This window comes from Neomonachus schauinslandi, chromosome 14 (assembly GCF_002201575.2).
Source record: "Neomonachus schauinslandi chromosome 14, ASM220157v2, whole genome shotgun sequence".
NCBI lineage: Eukaryota > Metazoa > Chordata > Mammalia > Carnivora > Phocidae > Neomonachus > Neomonachus schauinslandi.
The window spans coordinates 91981679-91992513 of NC_058416.1; the positions used below are offsets into that span (position 1 = coordinate 91981679).

Below are 10835 nucleotides of genomic sequence, written 5' to 3' on the forward strand. Positions count from 1 at the left end.
CGGCCGGGTCTGCCCCGGGCCGCGCTGCGGGCCGCGGCGGGGCGGGAAACGGGAGGCCGTCCCCGCGCCCCGGCGGGCGAGAGGCGGGGTTGGGGGCCGGGCGGCCGCGGCGCTGCGGTGGCCATGGCGCCCGCGGCGTCGACGCTGCGGGCCGGGGCCGGGCTCGGGGCGCTGCCGCAGCGGGCGCTCGCCCGGTACCTGCGCCTCCTGCGGCTCTACCCGGTGCTCACCAAGGCGGCCACCAGGTCGGCGCGGAGGGGTCGGGCCCGGGCGGGGGGCGGCCCGCAGCTCGGCCAGCCGCGGGGACGCAGCCCCGTAGGCGCGTTCTGTGCGGGGATTTGAGTGCGAAAGGCGAGATGCCGCGAGTCAGACGACCCGCAAGCCTTGCTCTAGCCGGAGGGCTCGGCGTAGGCGGCTGTGTGCGTCCGGTTCTGGCGGGTCGTTGCCAGGGAGCTAGACCAAAGGGACGCACCGACCGAGGGCGCCAGGCCCCCTTCCCCGGAGGTCCCCTCCCGAGGGTGCGTGGGTCCGGCCCACCTCCCCTTGGCGGCCGCAGCCGGACGGCCGGTTCCGAGGTCAGGGGCGTTCGGGTCCGTGTCTCGAGCGGCACCCTTCGCCTGGGCGGGGCGGCAGGTGTTCGCTTGCCTTGTCTTCGCAGCTCTGCACTTGGGGGAGAGGTGACGACAGGCCCCTGCCCCCGGGTCTGCTGGTCCGTTGCACCCTTTGATTTGGGGTTCTAAAGTTTTTATGAGACATCGTTCTCCTTCGTCAGCTTTAATCAGTTAATTTTGTAAGCTCATCCCCTCTTATTAAATGCAGCCTTTCATAAATATGTACAGCATGCTTCCGGGGTGTGAAGCACCAGCAGTCAGATAGGTAGGGAAGGTCCCTACCCTCAGTGGGCTTTCTATTCTAGTGAGAAACTAGACAAAAAGCAAGATAAACAGGGAGGTCAGGGAGGTTTTATCTGAGGAGGTGACATTGGAACAGAGACCTGAAGGAGGGAAAGCAAAAGCTCTCTGGGCAGAGGGTACCCAGTGCAAAGGTCCTGAGGGAGGAGCAAGCTAACAGTGGAGCAGTGGAAAGAAGGTCTGTGTTGCTGCAGAAAATGAACAGTGAGGAAGGGACCAGGTGAGAAGGAGGTGGCCGGGGATCAGATCAAGAAGGTCCTTATCAGCCGTACAAAGAATTTTGGATTTTTTAGCACACAGAGCTTATCAGAAGGTAACTATAGACCAAACCTTGGAGCACCTGGGCCCATCTCCACCTTTCTACTGAAATTTATATTGTGGTAATTGTAGGTTTACATGCAGTTGTAAGAAATAATACAGGGAGATCCCTTGTACACTTTGCCCAGTCTCCCCCACTGGTAACATTTTGTAACCCTCTAATGCAGTATCACACCCAGGACACTGGCAGGTGCAGTCCACAGACCGGGCGTGTGTGTGTGTGTGTCTGTCTGCATGTGAAGTTCTACTGTCTCCACCTTTTGATGTAGGAACCTTACACCCGGGCTGCTTTAGAAAGGACTCATCTCTCCCCATCCCACGCTGCTCTCCGCACAGCCGTGCTGATTACAGACAGGAACGGGCCACCCTCCTGCTGCTTTCTCCTGTTATCTGATTACATCTCTGTCCACAGTGGCATTTTGTCAGCACTTGGGAACTTCCTGGCCCAGTTAATTGTGAAGAAGCGGGAAAAAGAAAACTCCCAAAAGCTAGATGTCATTGGGCCTCTCAGATATGCCATTTATGGGTGAGTTCCATCAAGGGGCTGGTCTACCCAGTAGCAGACTGATTGCCACAAAGCGAGGGTATAAGACCAAGTTTCTGAAATAACCTAATTTGGAGGAATAATTTTTTTTAAGATTTTATGTATTTGACAGAGGGAGACACAGCGAGAGAGGGAACACAAGCAGGGGGAGTGGGAGAGGGAGAAGCAGGCTTCCCGCAGAGCAGGGAGCCCGACGCGGGGCTCGATCCCAGGACCCTGGGATCATGACCTGAGCCGAAGGCAGACGCCTAATGACTGAGCCACCCAGGCGCCCCTGGAGAAATAATTTTTAAAAAAGCATTGAAGTAACCATGGGAAAAAATCAGAATGGTGGAAAACGTGAACTTGTTTTATGGTTTTCCTTTTGAATTGCTTGGGTGGGGGTGGCTGTCTTCATTGGGCTGAGAGATCTGAGGGCAGATAATTCACCTAAACCTAAATTAGCCTTCAAGACACAAAGATCATGAAAGAGGAAAACAGACTCAAATATGGTCAGTTGTTTCCGTTATTTTCATAGTGTAAGCATCCAGAAAATAAATATTTAGGTATCCTGAAAAGTGTCCAGTTTCTGAACCACTTTTGGAATTGCAAAGACCACAGAGATTCAGTTTTACCAATTAAGTCTTCCCTGAGTTCTCAGGCCAACAATAGTGTTTGTATAGATGGATTATTTTGAAGTCTTTTGCAACAAGAGTCATTTTTTCAATTTAGAATTCAGAAATATCACTTTATATTTGTAAGCATGTTGGTTGCGGTCATCACAACGTTTCCATAATGTAGTTAAAGCCATAATCACCCTGGAGGGAGGGAGTGTGTCAGAATCCCCTGGGAAGTGTTACTCACAGTTTCCATCTTCAAGACTTCTGTTCCCTCTCAAGGCCTGTCTAGCTCAGCCGGTGGAGCATGCAACTCTTGATCTTGGGGTCTTGAGTTCGAGCCCCACGCTGGGTGGAGGGATCACTAAAGAATAAATAAAGTTAAGACTCTGTTCCCTCTCACTAAGGACCCCTGCTCTAGGCCACTTAACCTGTGGAAGGAGGAAGCAACAGCTGAGAACCACTTGTGTGAGGACTTCCAGTGTCAAAAATTGAAAGAGCCCTGGGTCCCTGCACATCTTTTTACTGCTGAATTTTACAGAGCTACAGGTCTGTTGTACCAGTAGATGCGGTGGCTGTGTTCAGTCGTGTCCCAAGTACTCTGCACTTGGGAACACACAGGGTCAGTACAGACCAGCTGGTGCACGGCACCAGGTTTCACTCTTGCTAACTGCCCAGGAGGGTTTGATGAAAAGCTCTGACACCAGCGATACATCCACTTACTCATCCTTGAGCACCTCCTCTGAGCCAGGCCGTGTTCTAGGCACTGTGGACAGTGTGTTCACGCCCAGTGAACAGACAGGCACAATCCTGTCCTGGGACGGTTACCTCTATTCAGCAGAGAGGGTACCGTATGACTAAACAGATGAGATCATGACATATGGTGACACAGGCTATGAAGACAGTGAGGCAGGACCTGGACTAGAACGTGGCCGGGACAATGGTGGGTTCATTGTCCAGAACAATCATGAACAAAGTCTCCCAGCCGACAGTGTTGAAAAGGAGCTGGCCACATGGAAATTGATGGGAGATCCAAGGCAGGTCTAGCAGAGACAAAAAAAAAAGAATGCTTGAAGCAGATTCAAAGAAGGCCTGTTTTCTAGAAGGACCACACAGACCTGTGTGGTCAGTGATGGGAGGCTCCAGGGAGGCAGGGTTTAGGACCTGGGGTTTGGGGGTGAAGCTGGACCCAAGAAGGGCACACCCAGAGAATGGCAGTCCTGCTCACCCCCACCGTGGGGCCTCAGGTTCTTCTTCACAGGGCCACTGAGTCACTTCTTCTACGTCTTCATGGAGCAGTGGATCCCTTCCGAGGTCCCCTTGGCTGGGCTCAAGAGGCTCCTGCTGGACCGCCTCCTCTTTGCACCGGCCTTCCTGTTGTTGTTCTTCCTCATCATGAACTTCCTGGAGGTTGGTCTCTGCCATAGCTCTTTGTTTGGCTCAGCGATTCTTATCCTGGCGTCTGTGGGTGGAAATCAGAGGGCCTGTGAACTTTTCAGTACACTCAAACTGAAATTCCTCACTTCCCTTTATGAACGTCAGACACAGACCACGGTCATGTCGGCAGTACCTGTTGGTCCACAGTGAGAAGTCACAGGCATCTTGACACCACGCATCATTTGTTACAGAATACCTTTTATGTTTTGTGGCCCCTCCTACCTGCCTCAAGTCCTGTCACTGTGTCAGTAAGCAAGCACATCTACTCGTCTATCCTAAGATTCTTTTCCTGAATGTTTTGAAAGGTGTATTTCAGTATAGTTGGTTCCTTGGTAATCCCATATATTTTATTTTATACAAACAGGGTTCTGAGAAGGGGGTCTGTGGGATTCATGAAACAAGTTTCAGACCCCCGATGGCATTGCAGAACCCTGTGCTAACTCAGTCCTGAACATCACAAGTGCTCTGAAGAGGTTAACATAGCATAGATTTAAACCATCACAACCACCACATGAGGGGTGTGTTCGAGCAGAGTCACCAGGCATGTCTGTTGGTTGTGCCCAGCCCAGTCCCTTCCCAGTTCACCTCTACCCCCTCCCCAACTCTCCATCCACTGTGTGCCCAAGATGTGTCATGTTCTGCCCTGAAAGTAATTGTCCCAACCAATCACAGCAGCTAAATCCTTCTCCTTCAGGTTTTATTTTGAAGCAGCATCTTGAGTTCAGGTTCCTGAGGAGAACACCCCTTGTGGTTTAAAGTGTTCGGGGGGGGGGGGGGGGGGGCAGGAAAGATGCTTCAACTTAACTGGTTAGTATTAAGTCCCTGATAGTAAAAAGAGGTGTTGGGCAAGCCCTTAGGAAATCTGAGGTAGGAGGAAGCAAAGGGCACCCACATCCCTTTTTATCCTTCCAAATATGAAAGGAATGTATGTTCATTAAAAGATGAGAACCCTGAATACATATGTCATAGGTGACCAAAGTGTGTAAGGTACCCAACACATAAATGATCTATGTGGGACCACATTATACCACACACACTATAGATGCTTCTGCATCTGCATTTAAATTTTTTTTTAATTTGAATGTAGTTGACGCACGATGTCATGTTAGTTTGAGGTCTACGGCACAGTGATTCAGCTACTCTGTCCTCCGTGCTCAGCGTTAAGTGTCACCACACAACTCTAATTACAGGATCACGGACTCAATTCCCTGTGCTCTGCCAACGTCCAGCACTTTTTTGATCATAGATAATCACGTTTGGACTGCATGGTATTCCACCGTATGCCTGTCCCTTTTGTGTAAGGGTTCCTGTTTGGTTAATTCCCAGAATTGTCCAAAAAGGCTGTCCTTGCTTGTTCTTCCTGCAGGGCTGTAGAATAGTACAAACTGCTGACATTTATTGAGCACTTGCTCCAAGCTCTGCATTGAGTCCTTTGGGTCATTTGAGCCACAAGTCAACCCCATTTTTAAGAAAGCTCAGGCCCACGGCTTGAGTTCCCATAACTTGCGAGCCCGTGAGTCCTGTCAGAACTAGGCTTTGTGACCCCACAGCGCCCAACCCTCGCAGATTTGTCCTCTGGGCGAGGTTTGTTTCCCCACACTCTTAACAACCAGGATTGTATTTTTCTTTTAAATAGTTGGCAATTTGATACATAAAAAATAATGTATGCATATTTATGAGGTTGAACATCTTTTTATATGCTTACTGTATTAACTGCTTATTTTCTATCAGTGTTTGCTTTTTTCTCACTGATTGTATATTTGTATATATTAAGGACATCAATCCTTTGCCAAATACAGACTGCAGATATTTTTCCCATTTTCAGGTTTTTGTCTTTTAATTGCAGATAAAGTTAAACCTTTGAAGTTATATAAATAAAGTTTATTTATAGTGTGTTTCTCCATACAGGAGTTTAAAAATTTTATGTATTCAAATCTGTCATTCTTTTCCTTTGTGGGCTTCCTTCAAGGAAGATACTGGGAATATTCTCCTTTACTTTATTCTTTTATGATTTTATTATGTACATTTTGACAAACACAAAGATAGTGGAAATATTCTATATTTTCCTCTAGTATTCTTATTTTTTTATTCATATGTGGGAGATATACTTTTGTCTTGTTTCTTTTCACTTAAATAGCAAATTGTCTTGTTACCATTTATTGAACAATCCCCCCGTACTTTGAAACGTCCACTTTATCACGCTCTCATTCCCATATGTGCAATCCATTATCTGGACTCTCTGATCTTTTGCTGGATTCTATGAATTTCCATTGTATGTCTTTTCTTTTTTAGCTTTTAATTACCATCATTTGATAGTATTTTTTTAAGTCTTTAGTAATTTAGGCCTCCTCTTGCTATTCTTTTTCTAGATGGCTATTCTTATGCATTTATCCTCTCAGATGACATTTAGAATCAATTTATTGGGGTTCATTTTTTTAAAACTTCAAGTTCTGCTTGAAAATGCATCCATTTTGGAGATTATTTTGGGCAGAACTGACAGCCGAGGCATACATAGCCGTTCTGGTGCCCATGGCCAACTGCATGAATCCCGCCGTTCAGTCAGCCCTGCACAGAGTGATGAAGGTCCATGAGGGCCCTGGGCACTGCCTCACTGCTGATGACTTCCCAGCCGGGTGGTTGGCTCCTTAGAGCCGCAGCGCTAATTAGGCACACAGGTGTGCTGTCTACATACAAATGGAACAAAATCCACAGTTTATTTTTTATTTATTTTATTTATTTATTTATTTTTTAATTTTATTATGTTATGTTAGTCACCATACAATACATCATTGGTTTTTGATGTAGTGATCCACAATCCATTGTTTTCGTATAACACCCAGTGCTCCATGCAGTACGTGCCCTCCTTAATACCCGTCACCGGGCTAACCAATCCCCCCGCCCTATTTTATTTTATTTTAAAGGGATTTTATTCATTTGACAGAGAGAGACACAGTGAGAGAGGGAACACAAGCAGGGGGAGCGGGAGAGGGAGAAGCAGGCTTCCCGCTGAGCAGGGAGCCCGACGCGGGGCTTGATCCCAGGACCCTGAGACCATGACCTGAGCCGAAGGCAGACGCTTAACCCACTGAGCCACCCAGGCGCCCCCAAAATCCACAGTTTTAAAAACCATCATGTTAGGGTTTGGAGACTTGCAGACCTTGGCACCCCAGCTTCGGTTCTGAGGACAGTGGCCACTGCTCACCATCCACACCCTTCCTTTCCAGGGGAGAGACGCAGCTGCGGTCGCTGTCCAGATAAGGAGAAGCTTCTGGCCGGCGCTGTGCATGAACTGGCAAGTCTGGACCCCGGCGCAGTTTGTCAACATCAACTACGTCCCTTTGCAGGTGAGGGCCAGCCGGCACCATGCAGAACCAGAGGGGGCCTCATCTTCCACCAGCCTTGTTTTAGCTTGGACTGATCGGCGGTTTTCTCTCTGCCCAGAATCAGTAGCAGTTCCGGATTTGGACAGATAAAACAGGTGTCCACACTTCATCCACTGGTCCCAGAAATGTTTCTGAAAAGCCCCCAGGCCAGGAGCAGCTTGGATTTTCCAGGGGTGCAGTATTGCCAGTGCCTGGCCTCGCGGGTCACGGTCAAAAGTGCACGCAGGTGCCAAGCAGTGCCAGTGCCCAGCAGGATGTGCAGGGGAGGCACGGGCAGCCTAATCTGCAGTGAGGTCAGCGCACACCCGAGGAGCAGGCAGACGGTGGGACCTGGGGTGGGGCAGCCCTTGGGGTGCCATACACATGGGGTCCAGCACTTCTGGCACCGGGGGGGTCGCAGTCTGAGGTGGGCTGCTGAAACTGCCCCACGCAGCCCCACCTCCTGCTCTGAGCAAGGTGGGAGCCTGGAGGGGCTCTATGCTGCAGGAGCAGCTCACTGGGGCAGGGCTGAGGGGCCTCGCCATTGTGCACTGCTTTTACACACCAAGGACAGCTCATGTGTGTCCAGCCCCAAGACCATACGCAAGGTTGGAGATACGCTAGAGGGGCTCGGCACATCTGTGTGCTCATGGCCTGGGTTTATTACAGCCCTGAAGGAAAGATACACCACTGGATCCTAGGAATCCATGCAGGCTTCCTGTGCTCCCTCCCTCCCATGAGGGTCACACAGAGCAAGCGCTCACCAAAAGAGCTTTGGTACCACCAAACGCAACAACATGTAGGCCATGTTTCTGCCCAGGGAAGCCCTGTAAAGACGCAGCACCTAGGGTTTTTTGGGAGGGCTGGTCACGTAGGCATCCTCTGCCTGGCACACACCAGAATTCCAGACTCCCAGGAGAGCAAGTGCTCAGCGTGAACTGTGTTATTTTAGCAAGTAGTCCAGGCCTAGGGAGCCATTCTTATCAGTTGGGGAAAGGTGGGAACTCTCAGGAACTCTAAGTACCCAGGCCCCAAGGAAGGGCTAGCCTCTCAAACAGGCCTTTCCAAGGACTGCAACCTTAAGCTTTTTTTGCACACCATTTAAGTAACCTACTTGTTTTCACCCCTGCTCTAGAGGGGAGAGACCTGGGCAGAATTCCCTTGAGTTGCAGCTCCATTGGAAGGCTGGGAAGAGGGGAGGGAGGTGCAGGCTGGGTGGTTACACACACACACACACACACACACACACACACCAAGGAGTAGCAGAAAACCAGGAGAAGGCAGTGACACACAACCACAGATATTGCAGGGTTAAAGCAAAATGAGAATCAGTTTCATTGGTTTTAACAATGATCTTATCAGTGATGTTCCCAAGAGCAATTTCAGCTCCATGAGGGCTAAAGCCAAACTGCTGTGAATTGAGTGGTGGATGAAGTAGAAATCATAAGTCTGCAAAATTCTCTCAAGAAGTTTGTGAAGAAGTGGGGAGAAATGATGGGAATGGGCTTTGAAGCGAAGAGGGGCCATATGCTACCCTAAAGAGGGGGGCATGGGATTTGGGCAGAGAGGTGCTTTAGACAGAGGCCCTTCTTTACTAAGACAGGAAAGAGGTGCCTGTTCACTGGGGACGCCCGTGTATACCTTCTCTTTCCTCTGGGAGGGCAGAGGGCAGGGCAGGGCCAGACTGAGGGGAGAGGAGGTAAGATGGGTTTCTTGAGGGGAGTAAGGACACGGTAAACTTGTAGAGAATGACAGAGGGAGCTGACTGGAGACCCTCCTGTGCATGGGCACAGGGCCCCAGGGCAGCAGGGAGGATGGAGGTTTTCCAGGGAGTACAACTAAGGAACAAGAGGGGAAGGCAATGAAGGCTCTGAGCCATGGATCCTAAAGTACATAGAAAAGGAAATAAAGATACGGAAAGGCAGAATGGCTGAGGATGTGAAGGGATCTATGGATGGGAGAGTGGGAGAGCCTGGAAAATGGGACCCTCCTGGACAGCCTAGGGACAGAAAGCTGGGAGGCTGTGATTAGTTTCCATTTTAGGTGGTTGCAGGTGAGTGCTTAAGGGGCAGTGGAGTTTATTAAACAAATATTTACTGAGCACCTACTGTATGCCCCACTGCTCTAAACTCTAGGGATACAGTGACTAACAAGATAGAACAGACTGCTGCTTTCATGGAGCTTATATGTCAGGGAGACTCACTGACTAGAGGTAATTTCAGGTGGGAGTACCTCCACCAGATCATCAAAGCAGGGTCATGGCCTGGGCTGGCGGGGTATCACATGGCGGGCATGGATTCCTAGGATCCAGTGGTGTATCTTTCCTTCGGGGCTGAAACAGCAGTTTCAGTCCTGGGGTGAGAAGCTGAGCCAGGAGCGAGTGCTCAGTGAAGGAGGACATAGGACAGTTACTGTCTGTTTTCCCTACTGGCCTGTAACATCGCTAGGCACAGACTGTCCTGCTCACCCCTCTAGCACACTGCTTTGTACGAAGGAAAGGCTCAGTGAATACAGTAGTGGGTGGATGGACTGACCAACGAATGAGCTCTGTCCTGGGGGATCGGTGACTGGTAGATACAGTCAGGGCCTCACTGTGGCCTGTGTTCTCTTGGCAGTTCCGAGTGCTTTTTGCCAACCTGGTGTCTCTGTTCTGGTACATCTACCTGGCCTCTCTGGGGAAGTGAAGAGGACCTGGAGCGAATGCAGACACACTGCCCATGTGGGTCTAGGGACCCACCTGCGTAGGGTGAGGGAGCAGAAACAACCTAGTCAGGACTTTATCTGACTCCACGTCATGTGATTGAAGATGGAGAAACAAACCTTTTAACATAAGAACTTGTGTTTTAAAAAGGCAGTAACTATCTTCGGGTGATGCTGCCTTAGAGTCAGAAAATACAGTAGTGTTGACTTCACTTGTCACCTTGAATTGAATTAGGACGACAATAAACTATAATGCAGTTTTTTCTGTGGTGATTTTAATTTTTCAGAACAATTGTGTCACTTTGGTAGAAATGGGTGGCCAGAGGGCTGCCCTCAGATTTTTTTTTAACTAAAAAAAAATTTTGGTAAAATCTGTAATACTATTGCCTGCCTACATGGAGCCACTGGAAAGGGGCCCTTCTAGAGCAGGACTTTACCCTGACATTTGGAGGCCCTGTGAGAAGTGTATGCCACCCTTTCAGCTGACTTTTTTCTGCTCTCTTAATGTTCTTTTGTTAACCCTCCTCCTCGCCTTTTCTCACTCTCAGTATCCCATTCTTGTTTCATGGATACAATACCCTTGGATCTTAATTTTATATTTTTAAATTTTTTTTATATTTATATGCTGTTTCTATTTTCTCAGGGTTCATGGGGATTTTTTTTCCCATTTGTTTTGCTCTTTGTTTTTCCCAATCAGGATTTCCCCAAAAGTCTGCTGAGTGTGCATCAGTCTTTAAGAGTTGGAGCCACTCAGGCAGTACCCTCACTGTGGACTGACAAAGCAGGGACCCAGTTTTGTTGGAGATCACCCATTTTCAGTAACTGAGGCCTTTTCTCTTAGACTGGCCAGTTTCCCTAGAGAGGAATTCTTTAATTTCTTGCCCAGGGGAAGGGTTGTGAGATTTTAAAAAATGTAAGTCAGATTATGTCAACTCCTAACTTAAAAACCTAAAAAGATGACCCAGCA

The 10835-nt window shown here is 49.0% G+C and overlaps 1 protein-coding gene across 1 annotated transcript; it reads left to right on the forward strand.

Moving 5' to 3' along the window:
- The first annotated feature begins 103 nt into the window (after positions 1-103).
- On the forward strand, positions 104-10120 carry PXMP2 (peroxisomal membrane protein 2). Its single transcript, XM_021692279.2, has 5 exons — positions 104-245; positions 1642-1755; positions 3617-3779; positions 7031-7150; positions 9784-10120. The coding sequence occupies exons 1-5, from the start codon at positions 124-126 to the stop codon at positions 9850-9852; spliced, it is 588 nt and encodes a 195-aa protein (XP_021547954.1). The 5' UTR covers positions 104-123; the 3' UTR covers positions 9853-10120.
- Positions 10121-10835: the final 715 nt, after the last annotated feature.